We start from the raw sequence: 26,922 nt of genomic DNA on the forward strand, positions 1-26,922 counted from the left end.
AAATGCTTGAGGTGATGGATACTCAAATTACCCTGATTTGATCATTACACATTGTATGCTTGTATCAAAATATCACATGTACCCTGTAAATATGTACAACTATTATGTATCCATAATTTTTTTAAAAAGAGAAGTATATACAATGTACTTCTTCTTATTCACTTCAGACTGAAACTAAAAATAATCTTATAGAATTTTCTTCCTTTTCACTGAGTCCCTAAGTTTCGCCAAAACCACAAAATCCCCCCCAGTGTAATTTCTGATATTTGTAATAGAAGTAGTGTCTTCCTGGACTGGTTAAAAAATAAAAGGGACTTTGACAATCTCAAAACTTTCTTGTTCAAATATGTGTCTTTTATGTTTGTTCAAGCTTACCCCCTTTTATTTATAATTACCACAGCAGCATTTCATAATTTCTAATTTAATATTATTTGATACCATAAATTCTTTTCTTCTATATTGTATAACATGGTGTAAGGAAACAAAGTTTCTGATTTCATTAGATGAGTCTTATCAAATAGGAAGGTATCTAAGTATATAAAAGATATAATACTATTCAACAGCACACAATGATCAGAAACCTGAATTGGAATTCCAAGTCTGCTGTTTACTGTGACTTGACTTTTCTAAACCAAATTTCCTTATTAGTAAAATCAGGTAATTGCCATTATAAGAAGAAACTGAAACAACAAACGGACATAAACCTCTTAGCATGGTCCCTAGCATACACATATTAGCTCTCTGACTAATGAAATCAGCCTGTTTCTTTACCGGTAAAGCACAGAAAATGCCACCTAACTTCAAATGTTGCCATGAGGATTAAATAAACATATGTCCATAAAGTCCTGGTGCATTTATTATTCTAATAGGCAAATTATAATAATTAATGGCCTAAATTGTTATTAGAAATAGTTTATTTTATTTAATTTTTATTTTTTTGAGACAGAGTCTCGCTCTGTCGCCCAGGCTGGAGAGCAGTGGCGCGATCTTGGCTCACTGCAAGCTCCGCCTCCTAGGTTCACGTCATTCTCCTGCTTCAGCCTCCCAAGTGGCTGGGACTACAGGCGCCCGCCACCACGCCTGGCTAATTTTTTTGTATTTTTAGTAAAAACGGGGTTTCACCATGTTAGCCAGGATGGTCTCGACCTCCTAACCTCGTGATCCGCCCACCTCAGCCTCCCAAAGTGCTGGGATTACAGGCGTGAGCCACTGCGCCCGGCCTAGTTATTCTTTAATAAATAAGCTTAATAGTTACTCTAGGCTGGGCATGTGGTTCACGCCTGTAATCCCAGCACTTTGGGAGGCCAAGGCGGGTGGATCGCCCGAGGTCAGGAGTTCCAGACCAGCCTGGCCAACATAGTGAAACCCGTCTCTGCGTGGTGGCGGGTGCCTATAATCCCAGCTACTCAGGAGGCTGAGGCAGAAGAATCGCTTGAACTCGAGAGGCCAGGCTGCAGTGAGCCGAGATTGTGCCACTGCACTCCAGCCTGGGCTACAGAGTGAGACACTCTGTCTCAAAAAAGACAAAAAAAAAAGTTACTCTAATAAATCTTACTCTTATTTACTTAATAAATAAGTAAATAAAATTTTAAAACTTTAGTTCCAAATTTACCTTGTGTTTTCTTAAAAGATATTCTTTCTCCTACTAATCTTAAAAAACAAACAAACAAACAAACAAACAAAAAAAACCACATTTTAGCCGGGCGCGGTGGCTCAAGACTGTAATCCCAGCACTTTGGGAGGCCGAGGTGGGCGGATCACGAGGTCAGGAGATTGAGACCATCCTGGCTAACACGGTGAAACCCCGTCTCCACTAAAAATACAAAAAATTAGCTGGGCGTGGTGGCAGGCGCCTGTAGTCCCAGCCACTTGCGAGGCTGAGGCAGGAAAATGGCGAACCTGCAGAACCCAGGTAACTGAGGTTGCAGTGAGCAGAGATCGCGCCACTGCTCTCCAGCCAGGGCGACAGAGTGAGACTCCGTCTCAAAAGAAAAATAAATAAATAAAAATAAATAAATAAATAAATAAAACCTTGAATTAATTTTTAGCTGCAGACTGTCACTGTTAACAAAACAAGTGTCAACCTATGAACATAATCAATTCTCACTGTAGAACTTAAGGACGTTTTATGATAAATTCAAGCACTATACTATATTGAGTATAGTCAGAAACTTCAACTTGTACAAGAGAATGAGATCTCTCTACACACTGTAAAACACAAAACAAAATTAAAAAAGAAAAGTGTGTATTACCATCACAGGGAAGCCTTGTTTTTACAGCTTTTCTAATTAATAGCAATAATTCATTTCAAAGATTATTTACACCACATACCTCACCCCACAATGGATATGAGATAACTCACCGGATCATTTTTAAAGCTTAATGCTATGTTAAATAAATCTGGTTTCTTCTTTCCTATGGAAACAAGAGAAAATTCCTAACAACTTTAATTTGCACTGGAAGGGGCAAATGGTTGCAAAACGTGACATAAAAGGAGGAAAATTTTATCTTTTCTTGTAAAGGTTCTGAGGCTAATATAAACATCACACAAATTCCCTTATTTCAGAGTGGAAGGAGATAAAATACATCAAGTAGATAAAGTTTCCAGATAATATTTAAGATGTTCCCTACAAAAATATTAAGTAAACCATACTAAAAGTTTGTATCATGCATTAAATTTGGTCAGAATGAAAGGCTGATTCTTCCAAATGTAGGCAAAAAAAAGAGTAATCACAATCTCATTTCAAAGAAGCAAACTGTGGCAGACACTGCCGGTTTTTTGTTTTTTTTGTTTTTTTGTTTTTTAACTCTATAAAGGCAAATTAACTCTTTCCAGTGATAAATGGTAGCAGAGGACTGGTGTTACAACACTTGTACTTAATTAGGAATTTATTTCAGTCTGACAATATCAACTACAGTATGCCTTCCAGTAAGTAAATGAGGTCTTTATGTTAAAGTCTGACCAAATCATGGTTACAATGCAAAACTTACTTTTTAATAGTATGAAGAAGGATAAAGACCTTAAACTCAGGACAGATGAAACATGGCTTGATGAATTTATACCTCTTATCTGTCTTCTCAAAGATCTCCAAAAAACAAAAGTACAGTTAACACACTGCAAGGAGTTGTAGCAGAGAACCTACAATATCCCTACTTCCTTATCCTTCCTCTTCCAATACACAAAAACGAATACTGAAAGGGTTAAGTCTTTAGAGTTGTTCATCAAAATTTCTGGTATGATTGTACTTTCTGGCTGTCCTGTGGCTGGGAGGGGTTAGGTGCCTAATTCTGGCCAATTTTAAGTCAAAGTGACCTATATGACTTCTGAACCATGGCATTTAACTGTCAGTGAAAGATGTGAAATCTTTCAATGCGCTCTTCCACCTGTCGCCAGGCTTGAGATGTTTACTGCTGTATCACTCTGGTTCCCCTGCTGATCCAGGACAATGATCCAAAATGTGACAAGAATAAGAAAAAAAAACTTTGCGTATTTTATGCCACTAAGATTTTGAGGTTCTTGGTTATCACAGCATATCCTAGCCCATCCTAACAAATATAAATTGGTACCTGGAGATAGGGTACTATTATAACAAAAAAAACTAAAATATATGCCACTGGCTTGAAGGCCAGGCAGCAAGGAAACTTCTCAGAGGCTAGAAGGATGGCAATCCTTAACAAGCAGTACAAAATATTTGGTAAAAGTCAGTTATAATAACTTGGAAAGCAGATAATGTATTTAATAAACCTACAGCTCTAGAGGAAGAGGTTAAAAAAACTGGACATTTCCTAACAGGTATAGGAAAAAATGCTCATCATGACTAACCATCAGGAAAATGCAAATTGACACCACAATGAAATTTCACCTCACTCAAGTGAGAACGGCTATTAGAAAGACAAAAAGTAACAAATGCTGGTGAGGATGCAGAGAAAAAAAGAACTCTCACACACTGTCAGTGGGAACGTAAATCAGTACAGCCATTACAGAAAACAGCATGGAGAGGGTCCTCAAAAAAAAAAAAAAAATCAATGTAAATTACCATCAATAGATGAATGAAGAAAATGTGGTGACACACACACACACTCACAATGGAATAATATTCAGCTAAAAAAAGGATGAAATTCTGTCATTTGCTACAACACAGATGAGCCTAGGAGATACTATGTTAAGTGAGATAAACCAGACACAGAAAGATAAATATCACATGATCTCATTCATATGTGAAATCTCAACAAAACAAAACAACAACTCATAGAAGTTGAGGGAAGAACAGTGTTTTCCAGAGACTGGGGATATTAGGAGGGACGGGAAACAGGGAGAAGTTGGTCAAGGGGTACAATTTACAGTCAGATAGGAGTAAGTTCTGGTACTCTATTGGACAGTAGAGTGACTATTGCTAACAACAGCACATTATATGTTTCAAAATAGCCAGAAGAAAGGATTGTGAGTGTTCTCACAACAAAGAAATGATAAATGCTTAAGGTCATGGCTATGTTAATTGCCATGATCTGGTCATTACACAGTGTACACATGTATAGAACATTACTCCATAAATATAGCCATGTGTTGCTTAATAATGGGAATGTGTTCTGAGAAATGCATCATTAGGTGACTGGATCATGCAAACACTATAGGTTTTACTTAAAACTTAGATGGTATAGCTTACTACATACCTAGGCTATATGGTATAGCTTACAGACTACTAACCTGTATAGTATGTTACTGTACTGATTACTGTAGGGAGTTGTAACACAAAAAAGTATTTGTGGATCTAAGCATATCTAAACATGGAAAAGGTACAGTAAGAATATGGTATTATAACTTTGGGGGACATCAGAGTCATGTCTGTGATCTGTTGACTGAAACGTCACTATGCAGAACATAAATGTATGTACGATCACTACGTGCCAATTTTAAAAACCCTAACATTAAAATGGTATGTTGGTTGTTTTGACTGTGTTTGGTATTTCAAGAAAGAAACAAATTTTAAAATTGACCAGAGTTTGTAAGCAGCAATAAAAGGAAGAGGGCCCCAAAATTGGGAGGCTTGCACAGTTGGAAAAGATTTCTCAACCCCAAGCCATAAGTTTAAAAACCACCAAAGGCTTTGAGCAACAAAGGAAGAGTATCAAATCAAATCAAGAGTATGGGCATCATATTCACTGTTATAACATCTGAACTTTAGTTTAAAGAGAAGAGTCTCAGAGCAGAGATCCAATTAAAATTGTGACACCCAATTAATGCTCTCAGTTGAATAAAATGCTCTGAGGAAAAGAAAAAGACACATAAATACACACACACACAGAGCCCAACAGGTTACTGGTAGCAGCGTTTATAAGACATACATCTGGTAAAGAACACTGGCATATGAGCTGAATGGAAACGTGTTTTTAGACACATTACAAGCTTGCACAGTTGTGCTACCAACAAACAACCCAGAGCCTGAATTAAAAACCTGATTTAAAAGTATGCTTAAGTCTCCAACTTTCTATAGGAAGCAGGTTGTCAAGGGTTTTAGCTCCCAATGAGGGCATATTTTCCAATGACTACTTCAGATGAGGCTAAGGAAGATGATGGAAAAGGAGGAATCTCCTAGATATCAATGCCAACAGCCACAAAAAACAATGGCCTGGGGAGTTCCCCGCCAGGGAGCAGACCTAGTGCTGAAACCAGCACACTCTCCATATCTAGGGTAAGCCAGCCCTTGTCACATGGGGCTGTGGGGGGCTTTCTGAATGGCTGTGGGATGGGGACTGCAGTGCTCCTCTAATGTTCTGTTATACACATGGAAGTGCTTACTGGGGTTATCCTGTCCCTGTTATTTCAACGTATATCGGGTGTGGCGGGAAGGTGGTTGCAGGTAACATTTTTGTTCACAGTTCTCCAGCTCGAGGAAACACATACAGGTCTGATATACAGAATTATGCGTATCACCTGGAAACTCTAAGTTTGATGCTATCATTACTTGGGACTTCTGAGCTGGCTTCACCGGGGGAGAGGAGTGTATTTTCTCTGTGAGAAGAAGGGTAAGCCAAACCTTGGCCTACTTGTTAATGTGGTTGTTTCTGCCTTTTGGTCATATGACAAGATTGTACCTCCTGGCTCCTTTATGATTAGATGCAGCTATGTTTCTTGTTCTGGCCAATGAGCTGTGAGCAAAAGTGGCATGTAACTTCTGGCCAGAGCATCTTAACAGCTGATGCAAAGAAAGACATTTCCAGAGCTCTCTTTCCTCCACTGCAGTGTACACAATGTTCAGGATAAAGGCTGCTCTGCCTGTCTGCATCCTGGAGTGAGGCCACATAGTACAGAACCCCCAAATCAACCCAATGGATAGTGCAATGCTAAAAATAGAACTTTGTTGCAAAGCCACTAAGATTTTGGGATTGTTATGTTTATAGCCCAACCATACCTATCCTAATAAATGGAGGGAAACCCTTAAACTCAATTGAACATTCAAGTAAGAGGCAAGCACACAGATAACCTATTTCAAGTTTTCTCTATTAATGAAAAAAATGAGGGCTAGCAGTTAAGCTACTTGTCTAATCACATAGTAACCACAGGGTAGAGTCTGCTGGAACCATCATTATCTTCATATAACTCTAAATTACAATAGGAGTTATGTCCCTCCTAATCTCTAAACATAGCTCTGGGATACACTAAACTAGAAACACATGAATAAATTAACAATAAGCCAATCCAGTCATTTATTAAAAAAATTACAGAGGCATTAAGCTCCAATGCTAGAGGTACTTGGAGCTTAAGAGTCATGTGGTGAGACTATAACCAAATAACTACATAAATAAAATGGAAATTTACAGCAGTAATTGCCATGAAAGATGGTATTATGAGAGCCTGTGACAGTCCTGTCATAATGAGTGGATACCTAAGGAAGTGACCTTGAGCTGAGATCTGAAGGATCTGTGGCAGATTACTAAACCAACCCACAGGGGAATGGTGTTTCAGTGCATGAGAATAAATGAGAAATGATTCTGTGGCTGAAGTGAATCTGAAGGCTTTGGAGGTACTAAAAGGACATAGGAGCCAGATTACATAAAGCCTAGTATATAATGCCACTTTGAAAACAATGGGAACTCTTCATAGGTTTTTAGCAAGAGTGACACAATGAGATTTCCTTTTCCAAAGGGCCACTGGTTGTATTAAGAATACTGGGGAGGCACCAATTATAGTCTTGGGAGGACCAGTGAGGAAGCTACTTAAATTTAGGCAAGAGATGGCAATACCTTGAATTATGGAAGTCGCAATAGAGACAGTAACATCTGAAATATTTGGAACTTATTTTAAACTTTTGCTAGCCTGTCTACACCTTCATCCTAGTTCTCCAATTTCTCCACTGGATTCACAGTCAATCTGAATACATTAAGCTGAGTGGAAGGGCAGCCCACACCCATTTGTTACAGCTAGCTAACAAAAAACAGCATTTACATCACAAGTATGCCTTTCCAACAGCCCCAGCAATCGTTTTAGAAGACACACATGTATTAGGGATGGGTGGTCATCTTGTTTCATGCCACTTTATTTAGTAGTCAAACACAATGGATTATATTCCATTATTTCCCAATTGATAAGGTAGGCTGCTTAGTGAAAAATCCTGGATCCAAATCTTAGAAATCCCAGATTTTATTCAAATTTAAGATTCCAGAAAGGATTTAAGGTAGTTAGGCCCCCAAATAAAGGAACATTATTATAGGTATTAATTGGTTTCTTGCTAGTGATACAAAGTACTACGCATCCTTGAGAAATAGTTTTAGATATGAACAAGAATTAAGGTTCAACTGAGAAATTTTATGGAAAAAAACCCCCAGTCATAAAAATATAAAGGCCAGGAAAAAAAGCATCTCCAAAAAAGCGGAACAAAATGTTTGCTCCATCACTACAAAAGTTAGAATGTCTGATCTCATGTGTATTGTACAAAATCACAGTGTAAAAGTTCAAACGTAAGATGAAATAAAACTTAATGAATGCTTTAAAATAGTGTAGAGAAAATTCCAAGACAAATGAATCAAGGTATATTATTTTTTCTGTATATTTCAGGGTATACAGAAAAAAAGACTGCTATTTTCTTTTAAATTGCATTACAAAGAAACATTCACAAAGAGAAAAAATCCATATAGAAGTCTCATATTTAGTGTCAAGATTCCATTATGGTAAATGAAAAGGAAACTTTAATTAACTGGGCATGGTGGTGGGTGCCTGTAATTCCAGCTACTTGCGAGGCTGAGGCAGGAGAAGTGCTTGAACCCGGGAGGCGGAGGTTGCAGTGAGCCAAGATAGCACCATTGCACTCCAGCCTGGGCAAAAACAGCAAAACTCCATCTCAAAAGAAAAAAAAAAAAAGAAAAGAAAACTTTAAGGCAGGTAATATGGTAACTACAACTAAAATCTTCATTTTCAAAACTTTCAGATTAGAGAGAAGAAATTTTAATATACAAAAGTTTATAGAGTAAAATAACTGGTTTTGATTTTACATCATCTATCCTACTTACATTTACTTCAAATGAAAAAAAAAAATAGATGACTTCTCCAGAACTTAATATTAGAAGTTGGTTTATGCAGTTTTATTAGACTTAGAGATAACATATAAACTATCCAAAGTAAAAATAAGTATTTTTATATTTACAACAGGGACTTTAAAAAGACTACCTCAGACTGTTTTATTTACCATGTGAATTATACGTCCCTTCAAGATAAGACATGTTTGTAAATTCTACAGTATTTAGCATTATACTTTGTAAACTTAAGTTTGTAAGTGTTTGATGAGTAAGTCATCTCATAAGTCAACACGATGTACAAGTAGCCTAAGCACAGCATTTCACAAAACATTTTGGGGGAGGCCATAACATTTTCTCTGGCTTAAAATTTTGGTTTATTAAAATGTCTCATGTCCTTCCCATAAAGCACAGCTTAAATCTTACTTTATTAGTCTCATTCCAAAAGCTCAAAGGCAGAAAAACACAAAACAGGTATCTGATTGCCATTTTAGAATACAAAGTTATCATTGACTACCTAGATTTTTCCAGAACTATTTAAACACTAATTCAAGAAACACTTGTTCTAGTGCAATATTAAGCCTTTAAGATAAAATAGTTTTTGCTTTCAAAGGGTTTGTTGCAAAGGAAACAATCATAAATGAATCTGTTTTCCAAAAGTGCTGTGTTAGGGCTTGGAAAGGCTTCATAACAGTTGACAGCAAACAGGTCTGTTGAACAGATAGAGGAAAGGAAAAGCATTTGGGGTAAAGGACAGTATAAGTAAAGGCAGAAGTGAGAGACAGCATGGCCCACTGAGAGAGCATGAAGCACAGTATAGTTCAGTTCACTGAGCAGAGGGCTTGTGGTAGCCAGCCTGCAGGATGATTGGTGTTCATACCCTTGGGTAGTCCCCTCCCACAGTGAACAAGGGTTGGTCTGTGTGACCAACAGCACATGGCAGAAGTGATAGTACGTCACTTCTAAGATTGGGTGATAAAAGACTTGCGTGCTCTCTTACCACTTGGTACACACTCTCTAGAGTCATTTGTTCTGTGAAGACACACAGGTAGTAGAGAGAACTGGGACAGAAGCCTCCAGCCAACAATGTGAGCAAGACTGGAACCAGGGCTGCAGCTGACTGCAATCCTGAACAGCTTTTATGCAGACACAGGTCAGAACCACCCAACAGATGTTGCCCCTGGATTCCTGATCCTCATCAACTGTAAGATTACAAATGTTTGTTGTTTTAAACTGCTACATTTTGGGTAATTAGTTACATAGTAATAGATAAGTAATACATGTTGATACTGGGAGTCCTCACTGCTATAACAAAACACTGCAGTGTTGGATTGGCTTTGGAAACAGACCATGGCTCTTAAGGATAGTTTAGTAAAGAAGCTGTTTTTAAAAAGTCTCATGGTATTTCATAAAGCTACAAGGAGAATAGAAAAGTGAGGTAGATGTTATTGGAAACTAGAAGAGGAGGTATACTTGCTAGGAAGGGGCAGGAGGCTTAGTAACACTGTGACCTTTGGTCATATAAAAACCAGAAATTTTGGCTGGGCGTGGTGGCTCACGCCTGTAACCCCAACACTTTTGGGAGGCCGAGGTGGGTGGATCACAAGGTCAGGAGATCGAGACCATCCTGGCTAACATGGCGAAACCCCGTCTCTACTAAAAATACAAATTTAGCCTGGCATGGTGGCGTGCGCCTGTAGTCCCAGCTACTCAGGAGGTTGAGGCAGGAGAATCGCTTGAACCTGGGAGGCGGAGGTTGCAGTGAGCCGAGATCGTGCCACAGCCTGGGCGACAGAGTGAGACTTCGTCTCAAAAACAAACAAATAACAACAAAAAAAACCCCCATAAAAACCTGGAAATTTTATGTAATGAACTGAGTGATTTCACAAAGGAGAGTTTCAACTAGAAAGTGCTGCCTTGCTTTTTCTGCTATATACAGCAAAAAATGAGAAGATATAAATTAAATCAAGACCTCTTAAAGAAGAGCAAGGACTTGATGGTTTAGAAAATTTGCAGTCTCTTTAGATTGCAAACAATGCTAACATTGAGAAATGCATTCTGAGCCAAGATCAAATCCAGGGCACTGCCAGAAAAACATGATCTAAAAACTAAGCCATCGGAGTAACTATAAAATCTTCTGTTAAGAGCTCAGAAATACCAAAGACAGTACCTCAGAATACTACTTTGTCAGACAAAAGCCCTGCTAGAATTTTGCACTTCACAATGTATCTCAGTCAGACAATAAGGCTTTACGAGGAGAAGGGTGTTGTCTCTCAGTAAAAGCTCAAGGTAGTAACGGGTGTATCTCAAATAAATTTGTGCATATGATTTTCAACTAATAGATTGACCCCAAAATGATTCACAAAAGATGCACAAAGTTTTAAAAAATACTTACATATGGTGAAACACTGCCAGCTTGAACTGAAAGAGACAACAGATGGAAAATGAAGCCTTCAGAGGCCCCAAATTGTGGTAGAAAGCAAGATAAGAAAACTAGTCAGTTGCAAACAAACATGTACTACCTTTCATGGAGAAAGGCGACTGTGGAGAAAGAACCACATGCCCAAAGGGCAAAGCTGAGAGCAGGGGTGAATTACACCTAGGAATTGAGACTCACCTAAGGATTGCCTGATTGGATTTCAGAATTGTTACAGACCAGGGATTCCCTTGTGCCTACTATCTCTTGGCACCCGCCCCCCGCTTTGATAGGAATGTTTTATAGAGGTTACCTTAAGCCTGACCCAATACTGTATATTGGGCAAGTGTCTGGAGAAAGGATGAGGACCAGGTAACATATCACTTTGGCTTTACAGGTCAGCAGGAATTGTACTTGAGAAGCTGTAGTTAAGGAACATCCAAGAAGTCCCAACTGTACCTGAATCTAACTTAGATGAGATTCTAGACTTTGAGCTGTGATAAGACTTTTGAATATAAGAGCTGAAAAAAAAAAAATTCACACTTTATACAGGTATATGCTATTGACTCAAATACCACAAATGGTGATGTCAATGAAGTGACTTTCGAACAATAAGAACTCCTGCAAAAGTTCTGAACAAAAAAAGTACAACATCCTCTTTATACACTAGCTGCTTTTCTGGAAAATTTACTGTATATTAAAACTGTACACTTCACATGTAAAATGAAATTAGGTCCTAGACTCAGGTAATTTATAAATTGTAATTTTATCTGCTGGAATGTTCTCTGGGATAGTCAAAAGTCATCTTGTGAGACTGTGTTTTGTAAGGTGGGGTTTATGTCATTACTAGGCCCCCTCTCATTTTTAATTAATATCAACAGCATCTCCCAATAACTGACAATCCAAAGCACCCCCACAAATTTCCAGAATGTCTCCATGGTGGGAGAATGATATAGCCCTTGTTAAGAACCACTGCAAAGGAAGGAGAAGTCTGAGATACTCAATACAACCCTTAAAGGTCCATTTTCTGAGCCCTGAAACAACCGTGCTGTACAAAAATCCTTCATTGTGAAGATATTTATACAATTGTGCAGCAGGAATGATAAGTACTTCTTGGAGTTCAAGCGGTCATCACTTTCTACTTAGTGGAGCTGCCCCTCCTTGAGGCTATCATACCACTTCTAGCTGCAAGAATGGTCCTCTACAGTTTAGAATATCTAGCAGGAGGGTTATCTCGTATTGTTTGCTCACTTGAGGTTGGCTGGATAAATCCCATCATTCTTTGTAACCATTATCAACAGAGTCCAAGACATAACAGTACCACCCTGGCTCTCATCACCATTCTAATCTCAGTGTCTCCTAATCTGTCCCAATCTTCCACCCTTCCCGACTGTCTCAAAGTCTTCCACTCTGTTGTCTAGACTAAAGATGTATCATCAAACTCTTCTTTACATTCATTCTCAACTTCTTTCAGTGATCCCTCATCTTGCCCTAACTGAAGCCTGGCAGTGTATTCCAGAAACAATACTCCCCATCGCCCTTTCAAGCAGAAGCTGTTTATTTTCCCATATGCCACAGACTTGTGGATGGCATACACACCCACTCTCCTTGCTTCCCATTGCCAGTTCTATCCCATTTCTTCTTTGTTGTCCCTTCAAAAAAACACAACCACTCAGAAGTTCACAGCATCACTCTCTCCCTAAAGCTGTCACATACACTCTTTAAGTCACAGTCACAGTGCTGTTTTCTCAACTACCACACTTCTGGCATCATTTTTAATGACAGAATTTACATGGATAATGATGAAATAGCATGACCTTCTCGCCCACGCTGATCTTTTCCTTTACTCCATCTCAGCCACCACTCCTATGGTTATACTCTAGATTTTGCCTTCACTAATAATTGTGCCACCTCTGAAGTTTAAACTCAAGTATGTCCCTCTTTAGCCACCACCCTCTTGACTTGGTTTCACTCACTCAAGCACTCCCACTGTAACAAATCAATTCCACAGAGCCTTCCATCCCAATTGAGTCCTACCACTTTTCTACCATTCATCAGCTCCCGGATATCTTCTTTCCCTGCTTACCCAGCTTAGATTCCATGGTCCATCATGATAATCTACTACTTTTTTTTTTTTTTTTTTTTTTTTTTTTTTGAGACGGAGTTTTGCTCTTATTGTCCAGGCTGGAGTGCAATGGCACGATCTCGGCTCACTGCAACTCCCACCTCCCAGGTTCAAGCAATTCTCCTGCATCAGCCTCTGGAGTAGCTGGGATTACAGGCGTCTGCCACCATGTCCAGTTAATTTTTGTTATTTTTAGTAGAGACTGGGTTTCACCATGTTGGCCAGGCTGGTCTTGAACTCCTGAGCTCGTGATCCACCCGCCTCGGCTTCCCAAAGTGCTGGGATTACAGGTGTGAGCCACCGTGCCCGGCCTACTACCTAATTTTTAATGCCTTCATCCCTGTCTTCCTCCTTTCTACTTGCTGGCCAAACACTGACCCTTGACAAACCCTATCTACCTACTTTGTGCTGGAACTCAAGTGAATGCTACTGCCCAAGTGAGCTGACTGGTCTCACTTTAAATGATCACAAATATTGAGCCCTCAGCAAGTCTATCAATCCTTTTACATTTTTCTAAGTTAGCTTTCCTATACCTACCTCATCTCTGAAGGTTCTCCCTCACTCTTGAGGTGATGACCTCACTCATACCTCATAGAGAAAATACAACCATAGGATAAACTACCTCATCCTGTCATAATCAACTCTTAACGACTGACATGCATCTTTTCTCATTTATCTGCCTTCCTTTCACAAAGGAAAAAAAAAAGTTCCTGTTGGAATTAGTAACCAATATCTCCATTAAATGGATCCAGGAGAGACATAAAATAGTTATTAGGAGTGAAGTCCTTGAGTAGGAGAGAGGATGGGATTATTTCATACTTTTCAAATTAAATAATTCTACAAGTTCTAGTAATTCTTGCTTTTATTTGTAGCTTTAACATTTTAATCTAATATGATTACCTGGGTTATTTCTATGGCTCTGTTAATTTTTCCCCTAATTATGGGCCATATTTTCCAGCTTCTTTAAATGCCTGATAATTTTTTATTGGATGCTAAACACTGAGCTTTATGTTGCAGGATCTTTAAATATTCCTTTAAACATTTTTGGCCTTTGTTCTGGGACACAATCAAGTTACTTGAAATTTAGTTTGATTCTTTTGAGGCTAGTACTCAATCTTTGTTAGGGCAAGTCCAGAACAGTCTTTAGAACTAATCTGGCCTCGGCCTCACTACTGAGACAATAACCCTTCTGAGGCTTCTACTTGATACGCTGTGTATTGAGGCCTTTCCATTCTGGTTAGTGGGAATGTATAGCACAGTCTCAGCCCTATGAGCTTCCCAAACTGTTCTTTCTTTCCTGTTGCTTTTCCCTAGACTTGGAAGTTCCTCATGGACAGGATCAGATCAGTTTTCAGCTAGACACTCGAAGGGACACCCTGTGAATATCTGGAGCTCTTTTTCTGTGCAGCCCTGGTACTCTGCTCCAAAGTCACTTAGGCCTCCCCACACTCTGAATTCTGTTTCTTCAACTGAAGGAGCTGCCAGGTCTGTTTGGAATTTCCCATCCCTGTGCTGCAATCTGAAAATTCTCAAGGCAGTGAAGTGGGTCAATCTAGGGCTCAGCTTCATTTGTTTCCTTCATTTGTGCCTGATGGAACTGTGTAACTAATTTTTAAAAGAAATCATTTGCTGATCTGGGAGCCTCCTCCAGCTACTCCAGCCCTGTTTTTTTCTCTCTTTCATAGCAGAGCTATTCCAAAGAGTTGACTATACTTGCTATGTCCCCTTTTTCATCTTCTATTATTTCTTCTACTCCAGCTGGGCTTTCCTTCTCACCACTCTACCAAAACATGCCAATGGCACATATCTAATTAAATTACTTTCCCATACTTTCATCTTCTCAGTGGACATAGTTAACCAATGTCCTTCCTTCTTGAGATGCTTTTATTCTAAAAATGAAGAAAATCTTTTCAGTAGCTCCTCCTCTGAGTCCCAGAGCACAGCATTCCATGCGATTCATAAGCTGAAGACTCTCAGATTTATAGTACCAACTCATGACTTCCAAATTATACACTTCTAGCACAAACTGCTCTAATGTGCATATTCTCACATATCCAATTAGGACAAAAGAGGCACATTTCAAACTGAACAAGTCCATCCCTTCTACATCCCCCACCCCTAATTGTCCCTTCTCTGTAAGAGGCCCACTCATCTATCCAGCTGCTCAACTTGGAGGTTCATCCTCGGATTCTCTCTCTCCATCTAGTACATTCAAATCCACCAGCAAGTTCTGCTGGTTCTGGCTCCTCAAAATATATCTCAAATCCATCCATTTCTCTTCATTTCCACTAGCACCAACCCTACTTAAAGCCACCATCATCACTCTTGCCCAGTATGACTCATTCTCCACATGGTAGCCAGAATAATCTTGAAAAACCATTAAATCAGATCATGTCACTCCCTTAAACTCGCTAATAGCTTACTTCATTTCAACACAGTCAAAACTTCTCATGGTAGCCTAACAATCCCTTCCTGATCTGGATTGTGAGTATGTATATGGCCTCATCTCCTAATCTACAACCCCCTGCTCACTCTGCTCTGAGTACAATGGCCTCCTGTTTCAGCTCAGGCTCTGTGTACCTGTAGGTCTCTCTGGATTATTCCTCATGCAGATCTTCCCACGGCTCATTACCACCACTCAAGTTTCAGGCCACATGTTTCCTAACCACCTACCCAAAGAAAATTATCCTTCTCCTTCTAACTAAAATTCTGTAGTATCTTGTTCCACTGCCACATAAGAACATATGGTGGCATCCTCCTGGAGTTTCAGCTACTCAGGAGGCTGAGGTGGGAGGAGCCTGGAGCCCAGGAGGCTGAGGCTGCAATGAGCCAAGATCACACCACTACACTCCAGCCCGGGCAACAGAGGGAGACCTTGTCTCAAAAAAAAATAAAATAAAATAAAATAATAATAATAATAAATTCTGGCTCTAATCTCAAATTCTGATGACAATAAAAGTTATTTCCTGACTACTGCATCCAATTATATCTTTAAATCCTTTAGAGACTGGCTTTTAGAACTTGACCCTTCTTAAACTGGAACCAACTATCCATGCACCTTTACTTCCATGCAAATTATGTTTACATAATATGCAAATGAGATTAACTCAAGATTTAATGACTATTCTCTAAACACATAAAATTCTTTTGGAAACAGATTTAAATATAATGGCAACAGAATATTCTCATTACAACAGGAAACTACCATAGGCCTACTGCAACTTACAGTCAAGAAAACCTGGGGCATGTGGAAGCAGAGCTAGAGGCTAGAGTAAGGCCTTACATCTAGTAACTCCTAGTTCGATGCTTTTTCCTATTAATAATTACCTAAATTAGCTGGGCATGGTGGCACACACCTGTAGTCCCAGCTACTCAGGAGGCTGAGGCACGAGAATCGCTTGAATCTGGGAGGTGGAGGTGGCAATGAGCTGAGATCATGCCACTGCACTCCAGCCTGGGTGACAGAGTGAACTCTCTCTCAATAGTAATAATAATAATAACAACCTAAGTTAAAATACATAGTTTTTCACAATCATACAACTCTCTAAGGACACAAAATACATCTAACACTTTTATGTCACACAATCCCAAATACAAAATATAATGTTAAGTATCTTCTGAGAACAAAAAGCAAGGCCATTCTAAAAATTCTATTAGTGTTTGGTAATAATGAAATTCATCTGTACATGATTTTACATACACTGCCTTATTCACTCCTCAGAGCTATTTTGTAAGGTAGCTCAGAAGACTTAAGAAATGCAGAGACTAAAGTTCTTTCAGTGACGTTAAGTGACTTGTCAATGGATACAAAATCAAGGTAGGGAAAGTTTCCTTAGGATACACAATTGCTATTTGGATACTCAGAGGATATACAATTGCTACATTATCAAAATAGTTCATCCCAATATATAAAAAGATTAGAACCTATATTAAATCATTCACAGGACATTTTAAACCTCAGGTCATGTTTGCCCCTAGATTCACTCTAAGGTCACATCCAATTTCTTCAGTCAGTACTTGCTATACTGAGGGAAATTCAACCAAAACCATTTGCTTAAATAATCTGCTTTGCAATTCAGCAAGTGATTATCACAACACATATCCAAAAACTGAACCAAAACTTTAAAGATAACCTCCATTACAACAAATACTTGAGGGAGGGCTTTATCTTTTAAAGAACTGATTGTATCTGCATTGAGCAAAGCTACACCTCAGATAACATATTATAGTAGAGGTAATAAGTACAGCAAGTTTGCTTTTGTTTTTCATATACCTATTACAGCAGGATTGGTAGATGGAATTCACTTCATATATTTAAAGGTGCAAAGTTGAGTGTCCACTATATTTAAAATACTGTAAGAACTCAAAATCACTACCTATTATTACAGGATTTAATAACCTATCAAGAAAGATTTGCTACAGTTTATAAATGTGTTGAAGGCAACAGTTAGCATCAATAAATTAAAAGCAATTCTAGGGCCAGGTGCAGTGGTTCTCGCCTATAATCTCAGCACTTTGGGAGACCAAGGTGGGTGGATCACTTGAGCCCAAGAGTTTGAGAACAGCCCGGGCAACATGGTGAATCTCTAAAAATAAAAATAGAAAAAATTAGGTGTGGTGGTGTGTACCTGTAGTCTCAGCTACTTGTAAGGCTGAGGTGAGAGGACTGCTTGAGCTAGGGAGGTTGAGGCTGCAGCTGCAGTGAGCTATGATCGTGTCACTGCTCTCCAGCCTGGGTGACAGAGCAAGACTTTGACTCAAAAAAAAACCGCAATTCTATCAAGTTGTTTAAAACATTTGAATCCCTTGTCTTCTCATTGATTTCTCAGAATTTGGTTTATTCTTATCAAAAAGTTATTATATCAATGCAAGTCACACTTCAGTGTTCCAAAAGTCTACTTTAAAAGTAAAATACATACTCTAGTTGTCTCTGAAAGTATGTCATACTTTCATATCACTTTTGCCCTTAGACACACTCAATTCATTTTATTCCTGAATTACAATATAAAATTCTCATTTCCTTGTGCATCTCTTCTTCTAAGAAGTACAATCACAAATGATACAATTCCATGGTATTATTGCTCCCTTAAAATGCTATCTTCTGCTTTTAACTAACTGCTGTTAACAATTAAGCATCCTTAACTTTTCAAGAAAATTGAGTAACAAATGTAATCAGAAATCACATCTTTACATACATAAAAAGAACTCTTGCCATTACTAAGTGCTTTAAAACATGGACACATGTCTGTGTGTGTGTGTGTGTGTGTGTATAGATAGATTCTATGTTTCTACCATTACTACCACTACATACCATGACACAGTAGAATGCAAAATATAAAACTAAAACCCAGCCATTTTTAACAGGATTGGTTGGTATATTTAATCCTGCCCACACATTCATGAACCTTTATGCAGAATTTTTTCTCTCGTTTACAAAATTTAAGCTACACTATAGACAGTACTTTTAATTAAGTCCTATTAACAGAAAAAATGTAATTCAGTACAAATGCCATTGCTGATCATGAAAAGCACCCACAAAATACCATTAGATACATAAACACATTCAAATGGTATACTGAAACAAAAGTTAATACTAACATTTCAGGTGCGTAGGCATGTAAGTGTTCAAAAGGTCCCTTCTGTATTCAAGAATCCTTAGTCTCTTCCTGGACTGCCTGTCCTTTTTCAATTATCCTCCTTTGACTAAGTCTATTTAGTAACTGCCAAACTGAGATAAAACCAAAATGACTCAGTTTGAAATTTATGGAACAGCTGATCTTAACCCCTGGGCTTTCTGCCCCAGCCCATTACCGATACTTTGAGAAATTGATGACAAGTGTGAACCTTCTCCCTAGAAAAATATATTCTAACATTTTATAGGCATATGGTGGGAATTCATCACTTCCAGAATTATTTCCACATAATCCTCAGAACCCTAGCTTAGCAACTTTATGCAAAAATATCTTTGGACAGTATAGAAAGCTGAAACATTAATTCTCTTTGATTTTATCTGAAGTAATTGTAATCTAATGCAAAAATCCCCATACTCTCAATTCTTTTCTAATTCAAACTATCTGTAATTAGTTTGTTAAACTTTGCTTCTACTATAATTGAGATTTCATGTATTTCTCTTCACTTCCAAGACAGTGGATAGAATGGAGAAATCTAGATTGATCTTTACAGCTCCAGATAAAGGGACTAAAAATATTGGTTTAAAATATTAAAGGTTAAAGAAAGAGACTGTTGGTTTCTTTCAAAGTGATTTAAATTTAAACTAGGTTTTTATTACTAAGTTTTGGAAATGTGGTAACCATTTTTTTCTCATATCAAGGATATGTACATATTTCCCATTTCCCCATAATTAAAAACAAACAACTCCCATCCACTTCTTATAAATAGTTCTTAACTTGGGCTTAGTAACAATGTATATTGTGCCAGTAATACAGAAAAGGTGGGAGTATAAAGACTATCCTGTCCTGTTAGAATCCTATAGAACCAAGGTGCTGGATTATGGTGGTTAGATCCTACTTGTAACAGTTTCAAAGGTGACTGTAGGGTAGTATCAATATGAAAACATCATTAACATCTTAATTACACCAAATCTCCTACCCAAACCAGTCTAGGTAACAGGAGAGGAAAGGTTAAGTTGCCACCCCCTCATAAATGGAACAACGCACCCTAAACAACCCAATGAAAAGTTAAACTACTGTGGAACAGTAGCTCCATTTTGCTAAACATCATTTTAAAATCGACTTTTTAAAAGTGATGTTTCTATAAAGGAGAATTGTTAACAACATAAAGCTCCAATTTTAATCAAAAGAGTCAATTTTAATAAAAGATTTGATAGTATTAATCCATTTGTTAAGTTTAACCTTTCAATAGAATGCGAAGCCGTAGCACAAGATTTAAGATTATAAAGATAATTAAATTATAATCTTAAAGTTAACATTGTAAAATATTCACAATAGGACATATGCCCCACACCAACCAAGCACTTGTTTAAACTTTTATCTTTTTTTAAACCCCAAAGGGACTCAATTATCTCAGAGCTAAAAGTCTATTATTTCGCTGTGATTTAAGTCACATCTGTACTTCATTAAATACATTGTTTTCATCATCCGTTACTTTATTTTTATTTTTAATTAAATTATTTTTTCTGAAACAAGAGTTTCGCTCTTCTTGCACAGGCTGTGAGTGCAGTGGGGGGATCTCAGCTCTCTGTAACTTCCGCCTCCCGGGTTCAAGAGATTCTCCTGCCTCAGCCTCCCGAATAGCTGGGATTACAGGCAGCTGCCACCACGGCTGGCTAATTTTTGTATTTTTAGTAGAGACAGGGTTTCACCATGTTGGCCAGGCTGGTCTCGAACTCCTGACCTCAGGTGATCCACCCGCCTCGGCCTCCCAAAGTGCTGGGATTACAGGCGTGAGCCACCGCATCCTGCCAATCTGTTACTTTCAGACTTAGCAAATTTCGATGCATTACATTCTGCGAATTCGCATTTAATCTCTAACATCTTTGACCCAGTCAAATCCTTCAATTTATCACAATCTGAAGTTACTTTTTCAGTACTACTACAATAATTAAAAAAATAGATAAGTTCAGTAACATTTTTTGCCTCCAAATTATTTTGGGGGGGGGGGTGTAAGGGCTTCTACTTAAAGTTGTTTCTTAAAAAGTCTGCCTCGTTAGGCCCGTGTGTGCAGCTCATAGTATTAAAACTGGTTAAATGGGAATACACGAGTAATACTTATTTTCCCAATGTTAAAAGACCTGGATTTCTGTCAAATATATCCAGAAACAACGTAATAATTACTAGGTGTATTTCACATGACAATTCTGCAGATTATTTTGATCAATAAAATGCTTTAATGAGGTGGTGTATAAAAAAACTGCCCTCACCTTTCAGGACCAACATAGGACTACATACTTTTTTTTGTAAGACAGTCAATTCAGGATCTAGGTTACAGTGACCTAACAAGATAACAAATAACTAATGTGTCAGTTAAAGGCAGAAGTTTGCTTTAACCCTTCCTCTTTATCAGAAGTACAAAATACTTCCGCACATCAAAAAGTTTTTCTATGGTGAATCCAGAATTCAATTACCTTTGTGTTTAATATACCTTTTCAACACTGCATAACACACTACTTTCAATATTATGATTTACACACCCTACCACTAACAGCATGAACCACAGGACTGTAAAGCAGCTTGTTTACCAGGTACTTTTTACATTCTTCCATTAGGTTCAGTATCTATTCTTGAGGTCTATGCTTCTCTCCTCATACATAGCTTTGGTTGGATGTGAAGTGAAAAATTCTAAACAGATATTTGGAAAACGCAATCTGAAGAAAAAAAAAATCCCTGTGTTTCAAAATTAGGGACTCCACATGTTACAAACTATTGATAGCCACTGCAGTATAAAATGTCAAAATTGGCCGGGCGCGGTGGCTCATGCCTGTAATCCCAGCACTTTGGGAGGCCGAGGCGGGCGGATCACCTGAGGTCAGGAGTTCAAAACCAGTCTGGCCAACATGGCAAAACCCCGTCTCTGTTAAAAGTATAAAAATCGGCCGGGCGTGGTGGCAAGCGCCTATAATCCCAGCTACTGGGGAGGCTGAGGAAGGAGAATCACTTGAACTCGGGAGGCGGAGGGTTGCAGTGAGCCGAGATGCCACTGCACTCCAGCCTGGGCAACAGAGTGAGACTCCATCTCAGAAAAGAAAAGAAAAAAAATCTAAATTATTTCAGCGAATAAAAATTACCCGTAAAATTTAACAAGCACTGATACTTCATTGAACTCAGCTCTGACTTTAGGTTGTAACTCTTGGGACTGTCCAAAGTATTCACAGAAGCAAGACTTAAATAAAGTCTAAAGTGTACTGTTGTGCTGTCTTGCTTTAATCAAGGCTTTCCCCTTCCTTGGCTGCTAAACAAGAACTACAAATTAATTTCCAGGGCAGGGTAAAACCAACACCCCAATACTTGAAAGTATTATCTGTAAAACTTATAAACAGCAATAAAAATAAAACCAAAAGACAAGATTCTGCAGTCACAAGTACTTTAATTTTTAAAAACAAATCACTTATTAAAAAATAAACAAATGGCCATGCTACTCTAAAGTTGATACAAGTAAAATAAATTAAGAGGTAGTGTCTCATGAGACAATGTGCTGAAAGTCAGTGCCCAACTAGACAATCTGAGCTACTACATACACTTGGCTTATCTGTAAAGTTAGATTTAAGACACTACTCTCAAAAGTAACATTCCACTGTCACAGCTATTTTACTTTAAAAGGTTAAACAACCCAAAGAGTTTAAACAGTTTTATTTCCAAAAACAACATTACAGAGCATAATTTCTACATTAAAAATTCTTACAGTACCAAGAGAAGTATTACAGTACAATTTTCCACAACAAAATTGTAGCACACAAATCCACGCGACTCCTGGACTTCCTTGAACTGTCAATACACTGCACCCTGTTTAAATGGCTGTACCTGAAAACCAAGGTATGCAATTCCTTAGGATTAGAAGTCATCAAGTTATACTGTCAAGGATCTGGGGGAAATGAGAGGAAGATTCTATTATCCTGGTGTCCGAACCCAACTTCCACAACAAGGTAAAGCCACAGCGATGGTAAAATGTCTGTTAGTTGTCAACAGTCATTTACGTGCTGAAACCCACCCAATTTAGACCTCTCAATATTAAGATTTCTGTGAATCAAGTCACTTAGTTTTAGTTCGGTTTTGAATAAGAAAGGATCCTCCTTCGAAATTTAGATCTATAAAAGTTACTTAAATTGGGTCTTTTCTCCCCCTATGTTGAGATACCAGAAAGCAGGAGAACTTAAATTTATTTTACAAATAGGTAAGGTTACAGGCTTCGGAAGAGAGAGGTACTCCAAACAAATCTGCAAGATATTCGCAAGGATCACAGAAAAAGTCAGGGATAGTGGTTTATTATCCTCCGACCAACTAGCTCTGGAGAGGGATGGATGCAAACGTCCCAGAAAGAGGACACTGAAAGTAAGTCTTATCCTCTAGAAAAGTAAGTCGTCCGGGCAAAAACGCTGCACCCTCGACATTTCCTTGCAGAGGGGGAGAAAAGCCTCACAGAGCAGCAGGCGACATGACATGCCCGTCTGAGGCTCCACGTGGGGGCTGCACTGAGCCCAACAAGCTTCCCAGACCATGGGGCAATCAAATTCCCCGACTGTGCACAGAACCTGCGCTCCCGGCCCGGGCAGCGGCGCGCGGGCCGCAGTGGCCCTGGAGCGCCACCCAGCGGCCCACGGAGAGGCCTGCAGGCGGGTCCTCCAAGGCTCCCGACTCGCCGCACCCCCACAACCACCCAGCCCGTTCCCCTCTCCGGATGCACAAGGCCCAACCCAAGAACTGACACAAAATGGCTGCCGGCAGCTTCGTCACGTGACCCCTTTGTGCCTTTCGGGCCCCCGAACTCCGCGGGACCCGGGTACAAGTGGCCAGGGTCAGCGGGTGGCCTTAGAAGGGGCCCCGCTGGGCCGCGGCGGCCGGGGGTCGAGGCTGGGGGAGGCGGGGTATAGGCCCGGCCGGCGACTGAGAGTCGGCGGCGAAGAGAAGATGGCGGCCATTTTGTGTGGGTTTGCTGCTCCGCCGCCGCCGCAGGCAGCAGAGGGAGCGGGCCTGACGGTGGGTCGGACAGGGGAGTTAACACGTACCGACTCCTCTTCCTTCTCCATTCCGGTGGGCATCTGCGGCACGGCCCTGTTTATCGAGGCGTATTCGTGCAGGTCGGGCAGATCCTCACAGCGGAAAACCGGCAGCGGCTTCGAGGCGTCTAGCGCCCGCGCCCGAAACGACAGTTTACTCATCTCAGGCGCAGCAGATACCTCTCCGCTCTGGGGAAACGGCCCCGGCCAGCGGGATCATGGAGAACCGGGGGTTCGGTCCCCACTCGCCAACCGCTGCCGGGGACTTGAGGGGCGGAGCGCAGAGCCCGCCGTCCGGGCACTAACACCAGCCGGGAGGGTGGGAGGCTGTGCCGCTCCGCTCCTCTCTCGCTCGCTCTCTTCAATACGCCATGGCCAACATGGCGGACATTAAAACTCCACTGTGCGCTCTTCAGCCAACCCCAGCCATTCCCCACACTGCATCGCGCAGCGGCGCGGGCACGCGGGCGGGGGGAGGGAGCGCGGGCTCGAGGCCGGCGCCGGCACGGAGCGCGCGTCCCGCCAACCCCCGGCACCCGCCGGCCTCGCTTTCCGCGCCTCGCTGCTCCGGGCCCCCGCCCTTCGCGGGTCCGAGGGCGGACTGGGCGCTCGGACACCGGGCGCCGGCTCTTGGGTCGTGCTCTCCGGCAGCGCACACGCTCACTTTCTCACGCTCGCTCCCTCCCGGCGCCGCTTTCTGACGGGCGAACAAGGTGCGGGAAAACTCTCTCCACCAGCACGCCGCCGTTTGGAAAGGCAGCTGGGGAGAGTGGCAGGCGGGGCTCGGGCCCCGGGCACCTGGGGCTCGGAGGGCTCGGACCTCTGGGGTGCTCGCCAGCGGCTGCTCCGGGGCCACGGCCGCCCCCGCGGGGCTTCGGAGGGGCGTTCCAGAGGCGCCGCGCGCCGCCGTCTGCCGCGGGGGGCGAACGCACAGCCTAGTTCCCGCGGCGCCTTAGGTCTTTACGATAAAAATACGAACTGAATTAGGGGCAGATGCTACTTTGAGTAAACTTTTATCAGCAGTTATTTTTATGTCCTAATGCAACTTTGGATTATAATGTTTTATAGGCACCGCATCAAGTCATTGATCCGTTTCCCACGCATTGGGCTTAATATAAATGATAGGTATCCTATTCTACAAAGTAGATTTTTAAAAATCCTGCATTTTTATCTACACATATTTACTTTTTAAATAGTAACTGAAGCAAAGGAAATTATTACCCACCAGTATAACATTTAAAAGCAAGATCTACTTCAGAATTTAAAGCCAGTTCTTTATATCTAGCTCATGATTTTGTACTCAAAGAGACTGCGGCTTCATCATAGCCGTGGGTTCACACTTTTATCATTTGTCCTCTGAAAAACTTTGTAACATTGAATCATATAAAGACCTGTCGTACTCCCGCCAAACAAACAAAAAGCTGAATTATTAGATTTAGATGGATATGATAGACGGGTGGCATCGGTTTATATTACACATGAAAATGGGTATCCTGAGATCTCTTCGTTGTTTTTTTTTAATAGGGAAGATTGTTGGGGTGGGTTTAATAAATTGGCAGCCACATTTCAATTCGAGTTTCAATTTGTATCTTAGTGCACAATTTTGTATCTTGTGCAACAAGATACAAAAAGATACAAAAATATTTTGAGTTGCTTTTCTCCCTGGGGACTACATAGTAAAAGTAATCACTCTCCTTAAATACTGGGCTTGATATGAGCTGTCACTAGCTTAGGGCACACAGGCAAACTGCTAGCCTCCAGGCTGGTTTAGCCAGCTCCCGTCGGGTAGGGAGAAAACAGGACGGATTGCAGTTCTCCAAAATTATACTTAAACTCCGATATTGGCAGCTCACTTAAGTGAGGCATAAGGACGTTCACCTTCATTTCCTACACAGAGACCGTGCCTTTATTCATTCAATGAGTATTGAGGGTGTGTATTGAGCCCTCATAGCCTTCCAAGTCAGCTTGGCACCCACAGGGCTCCTGGAGGAGCTTACACAGTGGGGAGAAGGACCCGCGAATGGCAGCTGCCACACGGCGAGCTAAGTGTTATGGTGAAAGCCCAGGCCACTGTGGGAAGGGGCAAGAGTGGCGCCCAACCCAGGAGAGTAGTTCTAATGAAGTAGCAAGGGAAGACTTTTTGGAAAAGATGATATCTGGGTAAAATTATGTAGGATAAGTGTGGGTTAACTTTGCAAAAAAAGTAAAAATGAAGGGAAGAAAGGTATTTTAAGACAACGGCAGCGACGTGTCCACAAGCTGAGTCATTAGATAGCAGTCACTTTCTGGGAGCCTCAAGAATTGCCAACTTCACTGTGGAATGACACCTGTTTAGCCAGGTTTAACAGTTCCGAAAATACTGGCTGAATATTATTCTAACAGCCCTCTCCAGCCTACAACATTAGGTTCCTGAAAGTCCTAGCAGTAGAATTCATGATTGAGGAGCCTAAGATTTTAAGAACAAAATAGAGTAAGTCAAGAGTGAACCAAGGAAATGAATTATTTCTACCCTCATTAAAATAACAGTAAACAACAAAATAACTATTTCCACATCCTACATTAGTAATAATGGGTGGAGTACAAAAAAATTGCTTATTCTCTAGAGAGTCTAAAATCACCCTCCGTGGCAAATTCAGAGATAAGCTTACAGATTCACCTTGCCTTTTGGCAGATAATATTATATGCCTGCTAAGAGACACCTTTTTCTCATCATTCCTTTATCCGTCTCCTCAATGCTGTGGATTTCCAACTCTCAGGTCCTTCTGGGTTCCCAAGGACTCAAAGGCTGGAGTTCCAAGCCTCTTTTATAAAATTAAAACAAACAAACAAACAAAAAAACCCTTTTTTGAAATTTTTGTTTTTTAGAGACAGTGTCTCTATCTCCCAGGCCTGAGTTCAGTTTTGTGATCATGGCTTACTGCAGCCTTGAACTCCTGGGCTCAAGTGATCCTCCTGCCTCAGCCATCAGTAGCTGGACTAAAGGTACATGCCACCATACCCTGCTAATTTCTAAATTTTTCCTAAAGATAGGGCCTCCCTCTGTTGCCCAGGCTGCTCCTGAGCTCCTGACCTCAAGCAGTCCTCCCACCTCGGCCTCCCAAAGTGCTGGGATTACAGGTGTGAGCCGCTGTGTTCGGACCCATGCCTCTTTTTTATGCAGTTCACTTTTCTTCACCTTAAGGG

The 26,922-nt window shown here is 40.4% G+C and overlaps 1 protein-coding gene across 4 annotated transcripts in view; it reads right to left on the minus strand.

Moving 5' to 3' along the window:
* Positions 1-26,922, minus strand: part of EPC1 (enhancer of polycomb homolog 1) — a 110,135-nt gene that overhangs the window by 54,403 nt on the left and 28,810 nt on the right. Inside the window, exon 1 of one of the 4 annotated variants that reach the window (XM_016962941.4) lies at positions 23,749-24,277. The exons of 2 other annotated variants lie outside the window; for them this stretch is intronic. In XM_016962941.4, the coding sequence (XP_016818430.1) occupies positions 23,749-23,901 (153 nt within the window). In that variant the 5' untranslated portion in view covers positions 23,902-24,277. Of the gene's footprint in view, positions 1-23,748; positions 24,278-26,922 lie in introns of those variants that run through there. One more of the 4 variants, XM_016962940.4, reaches the window with a different exon arrangement.

This window comes from Pan troglodytes, chromosome 8, assembly GCF_028858775.2.
Source record: "Pan troglodytes isolate AG18354 chromosome 8, NHGRI_mPanTro3-v2.0_pri, whole genome shotgun sequence".
Lineage (NCBI taxonomy): Eukaryota > Metazoa > Chordata > Mammalia > Primates > Hominidae > Pan > Pan troglodytes.